Source organism: Caretta caretta, chromosome 15 (assembly GCF_965140235.1).
Source record: "Caretta caretta isolate rCarCar2 chromosome 15, rCarCar1.hap1, whole genome shotgun sequence".
NCBI lineage: Eukaryota > Metazoa > Chordata > Testudines > Cheloniidae > Caretta > Caretta caretta.
In genome coordinates this window covers 13,267,743-13,283,161 of record NC_134220.1, presented here as the reverse complement: position 1 = coordinate 13,283,161, position 15,419 = coordinate 13,267,743, and the positions used below count along the sequence as shown (strand labels likewise).

The 15,419-nt window shown below is 40.6% G+C and overlaps 1 protein-coding gene across 7 annotated transcripts in view; it reads left to right on the top strand.

Annotated features, from left to right (window-relative positions):
- Positions 1 to 12,252, top strand: part of CABIN1 (calcineurin binding protein 1) — a 204,077-nt gene extending 191,825 nt beyond the window's left edge. For all 7 annotated transcript variants that reach the window (XM_075120259.1, XM_075120258.1, XM_075120262.1 and 4 more), the window contains 3 exons: positions 7,011 to 7,175; positions 10,183 to 10,409; positions 10,941 to 12,252. In XM_075120259.1, coding sequence (XP_074976360.1) covers positions 7,011 to 7,175; positions 10,183 to 10,409; positions 10,941 to 11,084 — 536 coding nt within the window. In that variant the 3' untranslated portion in view covers positions 11,085 to 12,252. The remainder of the gene's footprint in view (positions 1 to 7,010; positions 7,176 to 10,182; positions 10,410 to 10,940) is intronic.
- The last annotated feature ends 3,167 nt before the right edge of the window (positions 12,253 to 15,419 follow it).

Here is a 15,419-nt window from a genome sequence, read left to right as displayed (position 1 = left end):
TACATTCACATTGCTGTTATACTGTTGCAAACGAAATAACAACTGTGCACATGCAAGTGATAGAAATTTTAGTAGGCGTGATCGCCTGCAAGTGCGCCTCTTAACCATAGTGAAGGCTGAATAGAGGCCTAGCTGAAAATCTACTCCACAGCTATTGCATAACTTATTTATACAATGCTTTTTTTAACCACTCATCGATCTAATGGTAGCTTTCACTAACCTCTACTGTGTTTAACTGGCTCGGGGGACAAGAAAGGATTAAATATTGTCAGAGAAGGGAGAGACTTGTGGCTTTTTCCAGGCAGCTATTACATTCAGAGAACATAACGGCCATTCTGGGTCAGACCAAGTGGCCAATGCCAGGTGCCCCAGAGGGAATGAACAGAACAGATATTCATCAAGTGATCCATCTCCTATTGCCCAATTCCAGCTTCTGGCAAATAGAGGCTAGGGACACCATCCCTGCCCATCTTGGCTAATCGCCATTGAGGGACCTATCCAACAGATTAACGTACATCAAATTCATCAGCAATGGACTACAAATGAAAAACTGCTGCTGTACTCTAGTAGAGCTGAGTACAATGTTGTTCTCTCCAAGTTATTAACTACTGCCGAGTCAAGTCAAGTTTTAGTTAAGACGCAAAAATCAGTTAGCTTACTGTTTTTTAAATGGCATTGTAAAGAAATCATGGAACTGGACACTAAACTTTAGTCTTCAACAAATATTTAAAAACAGATTTAAAAGTTTAATAAAAGAAAAGGTATTTGGGGAACAAAACGTTCTTTTTTAGGATTTCCCCTTCCCCCATGTGCATCTGAGTTTCTAGGTATTCAGAGACCTAGATATAGATACTCTCACCTTTCCATTAGTGTGCAGTATTCTCTTCATGATGGTATCTGAGCATCTTTCATTCAGTCAGATCACAGAACTTTGTTCCAAAACTTTTTACCTTGTTCCAGGTTTCTCCAAAAGGAATTTTTATCACTGTGGCTTTGTGCTTCATTGTTGGATCTAGTTTCTTGCACGCTGCACTTCTGTTCAGATACTCATTACTTGTCATTCTGGTCACCGTCTGTGCACTGATCTCCGTCACAGTGGTTTTAAGCCCTCTTTTTGCTTCCACATGCAACATTTTTTTTCTCTTCATCTGTTCCAATATAACTTTCTCCACTCTGTGTATTTAAGTGGGTCTTCGTGCTAAAGACCTAGACTCCTAGAGATACAAAAGCCCTATTAAGTCATCTAATCCATTTCCCTGCAGGTACAATATTGTTCCCTTTAGAGAAGCAGAATAGACTAAACTAAGCACAATACCGTCAGCCAGAAATACCAAAATGCTAATCCTACCTCTGTGACTTATTTGCTGTCTGGTCTTGGACATGTTCCTTTACTCTCTGTGGAGCACTTAACTCTTTTCCCTTTATAGGCATGGAGCTCTCCTCTCCTCTCTTCAGGCTGAGGGTAGGCAGGATGCAGAAAGATTTTCTATAGTGTCCACATCCTTAAACACTAGCACAGCTCTTTGAAGGCTCACTGAGCACTTCCCCGCCACCACCTTTTTTTTTTTTTTGGAAGAGGTGGAAATGGGGGCATGGAGTTCAGAGCAGAGGCTTTGTCCCCATGTCTATGCCCCATCTGAAAAATAGGGATAGCAATACTTACCTACTTTGCATGGTGAATTAAGCTTCGATTCTGTAACCCTTTGCTCGAGCTGAGAGTGGTACTTGCATGCAATTAAACCCATTGAGGTCACTGAGACTAATTATGTGAGTGCTATTCAGTACAAGCAAAGATTGCAGAATTGGGTCTTCACTGTGTCTAAAGTGTTTTTATGATATAAAAGTGCTATAGGACTACTTAATAGTATTATAGTTTCTAGTGTTTCCTTTCATAACACAATACTTGAAGGGTTTTTTGTATTGTCTACTTAAGCATTTGATACTCTTGGCCGTGGGGTTTCTCCCAGTCATGCCTTTTGGAAACCCAGGTATGAATCTGTTTTGGAGTTCGAGTTCAGAGCTCAGCTCTTTCATCTTTCCTATGATGAGATGATATTTTGCTCTTTCTCTCCCTCTCTTTTAGTCCTTAATATGCCTTTATGTGTGTATATATTAATAGTTGCCTCCTTGAACAGCTGGAAAGCATTTGCTTAAGGTGTTAGTCTCATTATCCAGTTTGTTTTGTCAGTTTTTGTGAATAAATAAAGGCAGGTGTTTGATTCTGATTAACATTATAGTGTTGGTCTCTTGTAATACCTGACGGTACAAGGAAATCAAATGACACTGTACAGAGCACAAGGAGAGCAGGGCAGCAATTTATCACTTACAGCCCCTCTGCTTGTAAACTTTCTGTGCATCTGTAAAATGCAGGGAGAATATTTGCCATTTTTTCATTGTATACATGTTAGATTAGCAAAATAATGTGTCGTATTTGTATATATGATGCTCACTGGAAGTGTATAATATATATATCTACAGTTGGGTATATATGTATGTAATGAGTTCTCTGTATAAAGAGAGGCAGTGAGAGAGAATGTTAACTATAATGAAGTCATGAACCCAGGCGCCCGCTATAGGCATCTGCAAACACTGGTTACCCTGGCAACAAGTGGAAAGAGGTTGGAGAGGAAAGCTGGAGTAGGTTGTTGCACTGAATTGTTTTCAGCTTGTTTCCTCCTCACTAAAGCAGGGAGATGCTGAAAGGTATGATGTGCCTCTTTCTATTGTGTATGTTATATTATGTATAATAGAGCGCTGTTGGGAAGGGGTACGCTAAAATTTTATCTTATTCAGCTCCATTTTGCTCAGACAGACATGAACTTTTCTGTTTAAATATTAACATAAATGTTCTGTGTTGCAAATCTGTGTTTTCCCATTGTGCTTACAATTCACAAGTTGCACTACAGTGTTTGAGTGCCAAATAAATCTCTGTACTGTATCTGTCCCATCTTCTGCCCAGGGATGGGTGGCTATTGCATCTCCTCTTAATGTCTTCGAAAACTGATTTTATTTTGAAGCTGGGTTTATAGAACTAACGTTTGAAAATGTACCAGGCTTGTACTAGTACTGTGTAATATAGAAAGATCTAGTTGAACAGGACTAAAAATGAGCTTCTGAACACCTCTAGACTGTGCTGTATCGATTTCCTTGTGCTGTTGTGCTGATGCAGAATATTGTAGCTCATGACTTAGTGGAGTCCTTGCCTCCCTGGGGAAAGTTTTTATAAGAAGAACTAGGACATTATGTTCATCGGGGCTGTAACAGTGTCTTCCACAAAGGCAAGTACCGGGATATTTTCTTCAGAATCTGTTTTAGGTGGATAGGAGAAAATTGAATTGCGTGTGTGTCTTTTTTTGTTTATCCTACAGTCTCTTGCTTTTTCTGTCTGTTCAAGGAGAAGAAATGTAGTGAATAACTCCACATTATATTGAAGTATCATTGGTACAAATTATGACAGGGACATTTGTATATGTATGTGTACACACCTGCGTGCAGTGAGACCACAGGTTAAGTGAATTGTTCTTAGTATTTTGTTTGTAAATTCAGTTTTTAAACTTAGAAAAAAAGATGTCTCTCTCAAGTAACCATGGCACAAAACATCATAGTCACAAGAGAATAAAGAATCTCAGCCAATATAGGGGCATAATTCAGTCACTGGGCATTTAACACCTCTGAGAGTCGAGTTATTGATTGATTAACTTGACATTGGCTCCTTGTTCTGGTTGTCTGGAGCATTCATTACAATATTATATTAGAAATCGCTGTTTCCAGAAAGGTCTCAATAAAAATTCATATTTAGAGTTATCAGATTTATGTCCTTTCATTTGTATTCTCTTAAGAGTGAAAGGGAGCTGACAAATTAAATCTAATTTTATTCAAGTGAAATCTGATCTTATTCTGTAAAACTAGATATACAAGACATTTTCAAAAGAAATTAATAAAGCAGATTATTGAATATGGGATGGGTACACTGATAAACTATGTATATTTCAAGCTAGCACCATTAGGCTAAAATTTGATTGCTCAGAAGACCCAATCAATCAAGTCACGTGACACAATCTAGTTAGACTCAAAACATAGCAAATCAGTCCAAACAATGAAATACCTTATAATCAAACAAAGCAAATAATCAGCATTAAAGGATAAGTATTCAGTCATTAAGCAATAACACAAATCACAGCTCTTAATGTGAATGAGTGGTAAACTTAAATTAGTTGCTGACTTATTAAGCCCCTGATATGGCTTAGCAGTCAGTTACATGCGATTTCTTCTTAGGATACAGTTTAGTTACAGGATTTACAGCACACTCATATGTAGTATTTTATCTAATGAAAGGAACAGTAGATGGCAAACCTAGGTGAATAAAGACCACTTTATGCTTATCCCAAATTTTTAAAATCTGTCATCTGAGATGTTGCAGCAGCAAGGTGGGATTTGATAGCCTGTCTGTTGTACAGTATAATCCCTCAAAATTGTCATTGTTCTCCTGCTTCTCTTTTGGGGAGGCTGGGCTGTTCCTTCCTCTCTACCTCAGAGTCAGAAGAATTTTTTTTGCAATCATTTGATTCTGGAAGTCTACAGTGTCTAGCCCACAGCTTATCCTCAGAGGCCAGCAGCATAGAGGGCATTCGTCCTGTCTTCAGTCCACTTCAGGGCTGTTGTTCTTTTGGTACACAGCCTCTGGTACTCTTGCTTATTGTTAAACCACACTTACACCTGGTGTAGAGAGAATCCAAGTTAGGAAGTTTGGGAAATAGTAACACAGACGTCTCTCTAACTCTGTTTCTTAAACTAAAAAAGCTGAATTGTGTTTCTTCAGGATCCCTGTAGCTTAAACACTCCATTTTGGTATTGTTTCAGGTTCTTCTTATCTGTTCACACAAAGCGTATTTATATTTGACTGTTATCAAATATATTTTTTTTATCTTTGTTATAGGATATATGTTACCTTTGTTATAATGTTATATGCGCTGCCATACAGGATAAGGTACAGAAGAAGAGTTCTGTGTAACTCAAATGCTTGTCAGTCTCACACCAACAGCAGTTGGTCCAATAAAAGATATTACCTCACCCACCTTATCTCTCTAATATCCTGGGACCAACAACACTGCACAGAGTACGATGCAGGAAGGAATATGGAGTAGAGTGCTGAAATGAGTGAACATATTCCTCTTTTTCAGACCTTTCTGCTTTATGGTTGACGATGAGTGGAGCATCACAGAATACATTCTGACTGTGTTTCACCTGATATCTGAACATTCATATGATGGAATTGTTATAGAATTTTCTGCCTGCAAACTCGTTGATTCTCAGGCTTATACAGACTAGCAGGCATAAGTTTAGGTGACATTTCTTTTTTTCACCAATTAGCATTTGCAAGTGCAATAATTTCATCACCACCCGGCTTGATAAACTTATTCTCACAAACTGTGTTCAAGAAATTTAGGAAAGATAACTCCTTGAAGAATTCTACCTAGATACGGAATCCCAGGTAGCTAGGTATTCCTTTTAATAGAGTTGGCAGGTTGTTCTTCAGCCATAAAACCTTCCTTTCAAACTCCTGCTGCAAAGGCAAGAATCAAGCAGCAGAACCTCAGTGTAACAGATTGTGAGATCTTAGCTACATTGGATGGAGATGGAAAAGTGATTTTCTCATTGCAAAAATACTGTTTTCTCCATAAATGTGGCAAGTTGAAATATATGTTCCTTGGATAGTAACCATTATCAGTTAGTGAATCTAAGAAAGCTCACAGCTAGCTATTTCAGCCTGTCCTTTCCAGAAAGGACTATGATCAGGGTCTCATGGTAGTCAGTGAAAATTATACTACTCATGTCAAACATGCAGTCCTGGCCTTGGAATCTATATTTACATTCAGTAAAATATTTTTCTAATATAAATTAGCGTGGGTATGTGTGGGGGTTGGGTAGAGAGAAAGAGAGTGTGCAAAGCAGTACACACACTATAAGGATTTGAGCTGTACGTGTATATACTTTTGAATGCCAGACTCTGGGAATTTCACAATGCGTTGATCTAAAAAAACGCATTAGTAAAACTACAGTAGATATGTCATAGATTCGTAGATTCATAGATATTAAGGTCAGAAGGGACCATTATGATCATCTAGTCTGACCTCCTGCACAACGCAGGCCACAGAATCTCTCTCACCCACCCACTCCTGCAAAAAACCTCTCACCTATGTCTGGGCTATTGAAGTCCTCAAATCATGGTTTAAAGACTTCAGGGAGCAGAGAATCCTCCAGCAAGTGCCCCGTGCCCCATGCTACAGAGGAAGGCGAAAAATCTTCAGGGCCCCTTCCAATCTGCCCTGGAGGAAAATTCCTTCCCGACCCCAAATATGGCGATCCGCTAAACCCAGAGCATATGGGCAAGATTGACCATGTCGCTAAAGTTTGAGCATTTAACTATAATTCTTCGTCTCCAAATAGGATAAGCCAAGCTGCTGCTTCCACTGTGTCTAGATACTCATAATAAATAAACCTTATAGCTTGCTTTAAGGAGGTTTTTAATATAGTATCCATCTTTTGTCACCAATAATCAGATATAAATCTCTTGGATCAGTGCTGGCATGGCACTCCAGCCAACTATTATATCTCTGAATTGTCTGTGTAACGGTGCTTATGACAGGAGTTCCAATCCCCAGATCTCAGAGGTTGGTGATCACATATACACGTTTAGGGAATTCACTTAGTACATGGATGTGCCTTTGCATATGCGAGAATTATTTATCACACAGTGTTCCATCCAACTTTTAAAAATGCCATGTTTTTAAAGGCTTCATGAAAATCTGTGCTTTAATTGATGGTACCAAGTGTCAGAATTGTAATATTGCCACTTTAAATTCCCAGTATTTAATTTTCAATCATGGTGTTGTTGAATAGTGGCAGAGTAATGAAATGCCCACCAGTTATAAGATACACACAAAATAATTAGAATTAAGAAAGGGATCAGAAAAATCTCTTAATCTGTGAATTATCTTTTGTTAATGAAGAGGAGGAGGAGCTGGAAGGACCTTTGGAAGGGCTTGGATTTCAGCAGCAAGAGTCCCGACTTTGCCAACAGATGAAAATGGCTACTGTTGCTCCATCAGCTGAGGCTGCACGCTGGCAAGTGGAATCAGTGACCAGCACAAGCTCAGGACATATCTGTACCCAAGGTAAGAATGTTCCATTCTCCATAGAAGCCAAATGGTCTTTCTTTTGGTTTAATTTGTGAAAGTTTGTTTTAATGAGCAATAAATCCATCTGTAGCAATCTTGTACCCACCAGGGGCTATGCTTTCCCCAGCCTTCTCTCCATGCCTTCAGTCTTCCAGATTTTATGGACATTCATGGCAATGGCCCAGCTTCTTGGAGAAGTACCTTATAATTCTTCAGTGGTAATTCTCTTTAGCATATGACTTGCATGCTGAATACCCGTGGCAGCATAGCCAAACACAAAGCACCATTGTACCTGGCCCTTACTCTGTAGTCTGTACTGCTTTTAAAATAATAGTCAGTTTAAAACGTAAAAAGCTTACTGAGATCACCTAAGATCTGCAGTATACCAAATCCAGAGGAGCTAACATGTCCAATCCTTTTGTCACTACATCAGTTAGGCACTTTCCTAACAGGATTCCTCCACTGTCCCAGATAAATCGGATACAATTTGAAAGCAAAATCGGAAATTCACATTTATTACCTTTATTTTTTCCATGACTCTTCTTTTCTAATTAAACAGCTGGAGTACCTGCCTCGTGGAAAAAGATTTTCAGCAAAATTCAAAGAGAGATTGGACATTTATGTGGATAACAAGAATATTCATAGTTATAACAGTTAATGCTTTTTTTAAAAAAAGGTTTTGGAAGGAATATAAAGCCTCATGCTTCAGGGGTTAAGCCTGTCTCTCTAACTGTTAGGGATTGGGGTAGGGACTGACTTCTTGTTCTGTGTTTGTACAGCACTGAGCACTTTGGGGTGCTGGTCCGTGATTAGGGCTCCTAGGTGCTATAGTAATACAAATATAAATAATAAGATGATACCTACATGGGAATCAGATTATCCTGCGTTTGCCTATTGTAGTGTTTCTTGCACCTTCCTCTGAAGCATCTGGCGCTGTCCTCACTTGGAGACAAAATACTATGCTATAGAAGGACCTCAGGTCTGATTGAGAGTGGCAGATCTGATGATCCTCTGCAGTATTAAGGAGACACCAAATTCAGTTTTACATCATTTTATAGGTGATGATGTCTGCTTTCCTGTCAGGCATTCGTAAGTGGAGTTCCATTTGGCTCTGATTAAATAGCCCTGCCTAATCCCAATAAAACTGCCCAGGCTTTACAGGTTTCTAGAGCTGAAAGTGTTTAGTTTGAAGAGCAGGAGGTTGGAGTACCTCTTGGTATTGTACCCCTTACAGAGGCTCACATTGTGGGATCAGACTTGCATAATTTGATTTTATTGGTTTGTTGTTTTTGGTGGAGTGTTTTTTGTCATCGTTCCATATAGAACGAGTAGCAGTATGGCTGAGAAATCTCTATTGGTCTCTCTCCTCTCTATGGACTAAATAGGTCAGCTAAGAGACAATGTCTTGTACTGATCATTATTACAGAAATATTATTTTAATTTGTATTACTGTAGCTCCTAGGAGTTCTAATCATAGATCAGGGCCCCACAGTGCCTAAGTGCTATGCGAGCACACAACAAAAAGATAGTTTGTACTCCAAAGAGCTTACAGTCTAAGCGTAAGAGAAGACAACAGTTGGATACAGACAAGACAGATGGGGAGAGTACAAAGAAACAGTGAGACAGGAAGATAATGTAGCTGTGCAGATGTTTACAGGGAGCTCCTCCTAAGCAGAAGAGGCAAAATGGAATAAGGTGCTTGTTTGAACAAGCAGACAATGGATGCGGGCACCACTGGCTGATTTGAGGTGGGAGTCAACACCTCAACAGTGAATGAGAGATGATAGGTTGCACAGGGTAGACCATGGGAGTGGTCTTGACAGGCAGCTTAAGTTTGATGCAATAGAGAAGAAGGAGCCTGTGGAGGGCTTCAAAGAGAGGAATGACATGATCAAAGTGATGGTCTAGGACGGGGTGGACAAACTTTTTGGCCCGAGGGCCACATTGGCTTTGCGAAACTGTATGGAGGGCCAGGTAGGGAAGGTTGTGCCTCCCCAAAGAACCTGGCCCCTGCCCCCTCTCTGCCCCCTCCCACTTCCCGCCCCCCTCAGAACCCCTGACCTATCCAACACTCCTTGTCCCCTGACTACCCACTCCCAGGACCCTGGCCCCTAACCACCCTCCAGGATCCCAGCCCCTATCCAACCCCCCCTTCTCCCTGTCCCCTGACTGCCCCAATCCGTATCCACATCCCCACCCCCAGACAGGCAGCCCTGGAACTCCCACACCTATCCAACCCCTCCTGCTCCCTGTCCTCTGACTGCCCCAAACCCTATCCACACCCCCACCCCCTATCCAACCTCCCTGTCCACTGACTACCCCGACCTCTATTCACACCCCTGCCCCTAGATAGGCCCCCCCGGGACTCCTACACCTATCCAACCCCTCCTGCTTCCTGTCCCCTGACTGCCCCCTGGAACCCCTTGCCCCTTATCCAACCCCCTCCTTAACATGCTGCTCAGAGCAGCAAAGCCCTGCTGCCTGGCCAGAGCCAGTCATGCAGCCAGAGCACTGGTGATGCATCACGCTGAGGCTGCAGGGGAGGGGGAACAGCAGGGGAGGGGCCAGGGGTGAGCCTCCCTGGCTGGGAGTTCAGGGGCTGGGCAGGATGGCCCGCAGGCCATAGTTTGCCCACCTCTCGTCTAGGAAAAGTAATTTTGCAGTGGCATTTTGAATGGATGTGAGTAGGGCAAGATTACATTTGCCAAGTATTGTACTTGTCAAGGAAAGCTTGAGATATTGTGTGTCTCAAGAAATGTCACTGCCTTTTTGCTGTTACCTAGAGCATGAACTGCAGAATCCTGAATCGGTTTCTAGCACTTTGCATCTCCTCCTGCTCTTCCATTTCCTTTTCCATTTCTGAGTCTTCATACAAAAATCTTTGCAGTGAAATATATGACTGGCTCAGATGATTTCTTTTTAACTAAGATATTGTTTTCTATCCTGTGACATATGTAAGCATGGAAAACCCCTGAAATTCTCTTCCTGATTCTTTTCTCCTCAGCCTCCAGTTCCAAGCCAGAAGTCAGTTCCAATTCACATTCCTTGGGAAGCCAGCAGAACAAAGCAGACAGCACCAGAGTAAAAACCCGCATTCTGCCCACTATGCCAAAGCTTTTTATCCCTTCATCTATCACCAAATTCCCACCTGAGATCACTGTCACCCCACCAACACCAACCTTACTTTCTCCAAAGGGCAGCATTTCAGAAGAGACAAAGCAAAAATTAAAGGTAATTCAAGAAAAAGGTCATGTTTGGGTTTTACCTTAATTCTCCCTTTAAAATGAGATTTTTCATGTCATTGGAACAACTTCTCCTGTCCCCAGCTCATCACAGGAGATGAGGTATGATGGTATGAGGCCCTAGCTGCTCCCAAGTGGAGTTACTTTAAGGATTAGTGAAGTGTAGGCTGTAGGTGAGCTCATAGATATCATGGTCCCAGTGCTTGCAGGAGTTCATAGCTACTGCAGTCCTAGCAGTAGCCATGAAAAAGGACGAAGTAGAAATGCAGTCTGATTGGGATATCCCAGCTGTTCCAGTCTGTGTCTTATTATAGAGAGAACTTCAGGAGTACTGGCTGTGAGGAAGCTTACTGATGATACAGTATTATGGAGCCGCAAGCTGGGACACACAAAGTTTTACAAATAAGGAGACTCATACATGTTGAGGAATAGCAGACATTTGTCTTTGAGCCCTGTGATCGTGGGTTTATTCTAACTATTCAGCAATATATTTCTCTTTTTTCTTTTTTCTTTGGGTCAGTCTGCTATTTTGTCTGCTCAGTCTGCAGCAAATGTAAAGAAGGAGAGTCTTTGTCAGCCAGCATTGGAGATCTTAGAAACCTCAAGCCAAGAGTCCTCACTGGAGAGTGATACTGATGAAGATGACGACTACATGGACATATAAATAGATTGCAGTGGTCATCACCAACAACACCAACCATATAACCATTCTTCTGTTGCCAGCATCTCTGCCAGACAGTACATCTTGCTCTTCGTTGGCATTGTCCTCCAATTAATCTTCATCAGCATTTTGTCATTCACCTCCATTATCTTCACCACCATCACTGCCTCTGTATTGCCTTCAAAAACTTCTCCATCCTACCTATCATGGTGCTTGATGGAAAGAATGATTGGTCACCAGCCAGTTAATTCATCTGGACCAAAACACCACCCTTAAACTCCAGTAAAGCCAGTCTTGTGAGCTGCAAGCATTTCTTTCTACTTGCTCTTGCTTCTCCAAACCAGATCCTTGGGAGCCATTCCAGTGGCTTTTTCTTTAAACCTTCCCTTTAGCTGTCTTTTAGCATTTCTCCCAAGTTGACTTTTCCTCCAGATAATTTAGCAGCCCGGGCTCCTGCTCTGTGTTTCCAGCATCTCCAGCAAAGATGAGTGGAGGGAAGAAGTTGGCAAACCAGCAAAGGTTTCTCCTGCCATCACTGATTTCCTATGCCTTCTGGAGAGAATTGGTGAGTGTTTGGCTTCTTGGCACAGCCACAGGACATGTCAGAAGTTGGCTGGATGACAGATAACCAGGAAGTTGGGTTTCCAATGTGGGCAGAAGTTTTGTCCCTCCCAAATTGTGCTCATTTCACCCTTAAGTGTTAAGTCTAATAAAATATTATTTACCTGAATGTTGGCTCAAAGAACTGGACTGAAGACACATCTTCCAGCATTGTCTTATGGTCCCTTCTCTTCTAATTGCCTTGGACAAGCATTTTGGGCCAGGGGCTAGATGATATTTTTATGGTGATATTGGGGAATGTTATAGATTTCAATACCATTTCAGTCTGTTTTTTACAGAATGACACGAAAAGGTGTTTTTTATCTATCTGAAGAGGGATTGCTCACAGTTATTTATATGGGAAAATAATGGTAACAAACAGCATCTTTTTCTACTGAATGTTAACTTTGTAAAATAATGAATGCAAACCATGCAAAAAATATATACATGCCACATATATAATATGCATACAGCTTGCCATGTTAGATTGCTCTTTGTGTTTGGGGGGAGGTGTGTTTTTGTGCAGTGCGGAGCTTTGTATAAACATTTTTTCTAATAAAGTTAAAATGTACTCACGGTTGCCTCTCTTAACTGCTAGTTGGAAAGAGCAGGACATCTGTTCATCCTCCAATGATTCTGGAAACAGGTGCCCTTTGTGGTTAGAGGAGGGATGCGGGGGGGGGGGGATCCATTATTTTGTAAAGACTGGCCACAAATCCATCTTAAATACACCTGGTCTCACATCTCCATCTCCTCAAGAACTGACCAAGGCCAGTTCAGACAATGTTGCCAAACATGCAGCCACAGGAAGCCCTGCTACAAAATCCATTCTAAAATTTTTTCATGACATATCTGGGATATTATTTGTATTATTGTAACACCGAAGAGCCCTCTTAATGGGCCAGGACCCCATTGTGCTGGACGTTGTACAAACACAGAACAAAAAGACAGTCCCTTCCTCAGAGAGCATACAGTCCACTCTTTGAACACTGATGGATAACATAAGGGAAGAGAAGATAGCCCAGTGATGACAATGGCCATATTGAAAGAGTATTTGACTGTACAAACCTGAAATTCATACACTATCATAGCAATCACTTTTTCTCGTTAGGAGGAAGAACTTGTTTTTACCATGAATCCTGAACAGATATGAGCCCAGGTCAAAATAGAAATTCAAATATTTACAAACTTTGGAAGTGTTCAGATCCAATTTGCATCTCAGATCCATCATTCAAAACTTTAACTACCACCACATAGTTTAGTTTGAATAGAGTATGACTGGGAAACCGTGACGGACAAGTCCACTGATCAGGACATCAACAAATTCTAATGAAACTAGGTCTAGTTAACAGAAATTACAAAATTATCTACATGAATCTAAGAGAGAGAGAGAATATTTGTCAGGATCAATGAACTAGCAATGCAGATATATTCATTTTCAATGAGGAAAGTATCCAGTGCTGTCTTGTTCATTAATTTGGCCTGCTTTTTTATAAACCGAATGCATAGCAAACTATATTTTGTAGACATTAACTGACTGGGTTGTTGTCTGTGTTTTTGTTTTTTTTAACATCTTGTGGTCTCTGTCTGTTTCTATGTAACATGAGGTCACCCAACAGGAGTGGTACAGTCTATCGCAAGAAATGGAAGACAGTGAACAGTATGGACCTCAGGGCCAAACTTTGAAGGATCATGTAATTCTATGTAACGTTCATTCACGCAAATGGACTTGACCATGTAGGTCTTTGGTCAATATATACTCTCAGATGTATGGTTAAGTTTAGGATAATCTGAATTCTTGGCTCCATGGGTTTGGTGATACTATACCAAGACTGAGGATTTGATTGGATCTTTGATAGCCTATTTTCATTGTCTTCCTTATATAATATATATATTACAATTTTTCAGTAAAATTAGACTGGGTATTTTGTTTTAAAAACATTTAATTCCTAGTCTATGATGATTTTTGTCTGCATAAATCAAAAAAGTACCTTTTATTCAAAGAATTAAGTTTGTAAGTGCAAAGTATTATATTTACCTTTATGTCTCCTGAGGATTCCAAGGTGCTAGAAATTCTTCAGATATATTTTCCATATTTTTCCAACATTTTCTAAACTGTCTGGGTCTTTCTTTCACTCCAACCCCACCTCCTTTTTTATGAGATGTGTTCTTTTTTGTGCTCATGAAAGGGTGTAACAAGGCTAGAGATTGCCATTTTCTGTTAGCAAAGCAAGTTGAACGTTGCAGGTCTGTTTTAAACACAGTCTACAGTACTGTGTAATCTGTGCTTTGGCCTGGATTGAAAGCTCTCAGTTGCTTCTCTCCTTTCCTTTTATCTGTTATGCTTAATTCCCATTACCCTCAAGTGACTTGAGGACTTTCTTCTTTATACAAATGAAGGTGGTTCATACTGATTTGGTACATGTACTGCCTCCTCCAAGCACGAGTCTTCAGCTACTGACTACATACTGTTCTGGCAAGATTCCATGCCATCTTTTATAATTGTATTTCTGCTGACTTCAGCCAAAGGAACCACATACCTTCCTTATACCCCAAACCGTGCCTCTGTAAGTGATGATTATTCAGTCACTGTTCAACTCAGTGAAACTTGTTCTGAGGCAAAAGATGCCAGTAAGGATGCATTTTGTGTGACATGCTTGTCTTAAAACCACGTGCAAAAGGGACCACGTAGTGAACCCCGACTCTTTTAAAAACCAAGAGAGAGTAACTTCCCCTCATTATCGCTTTTTGGGAGGCCAGTCAATAAAGTCCAGTAAAGTGAGATTTGTTCCAGTTATAGCCACTGGAGTAGCTGCACCAATGTAAAACCCTAAACTAGACAGGTGAAACTGATATTAGTCATACCTTGCACTGGTGTAGTTTACCTCAGTTTCAAGCAGAGGTAAGCTGTGGTGTTGCAAATCATATTTTATGGTAACTTGAAATCCCCAGTGTAGATAAGACATAATTATCAAGCTAACATCACTTCCAGCTTCAGACTTGCATATCAAATATAGGCAAGTAGCCCAACTTCACTTATCTACCTCCTGTGATGATACATTTTTTAGGGGAACTGCTGGACCACCATCACCTCTGACATCTGTGGAAAGGTTCCCGGGTTTCTTCATAAGATTGTGCCAGATAAAGAACAACTAACAAAAAAAGAAAAGAAAAAAAAAAAGCTGGTGAGAGCCCCCTTTATTGTAAAGGAACATAGGGAGGAAGCTCTGATGCCAAATATGAGTTTAAAGGAAAAATTTTCTTTATACTCAGCACATGGAGTAAGAAGCTCTTCTTGCCATTTGAAAACACTACTGTATTAGAAAATGGACTGTTACATCGTTCTCCCTGCTTTAACAATGGGAAGAACTTTAACATTTAAACATGAAACTTTGTTTACCTGGTAAAACATATTGTTGGTGTTCAATGTCGTTTTTCAGCAGAATGGCTGGTGCTAGCACAAGATTCCAAATCTTCAGACAAAAGGCATTATTTCTGTGTAGCAGGAGATGATTCTCCGTATATAACACTGAACAAACAAAGTGGTAACAGCTTTCTTTGCAGCTGCTCCCCATGTCTCCTTGGATCTTCTGTGCTAGCCTTTGTTACATTCATAGCATTCATGTACACTAAGTGACCAGCCAAAGGAGGTCAGACCAGTGTTTTCAATTTCAGCACACAAGCATCTTCCAAAACCAGCAGGATCCCTAATGAAAGAGTTTTTTGTCCTGGTTATTC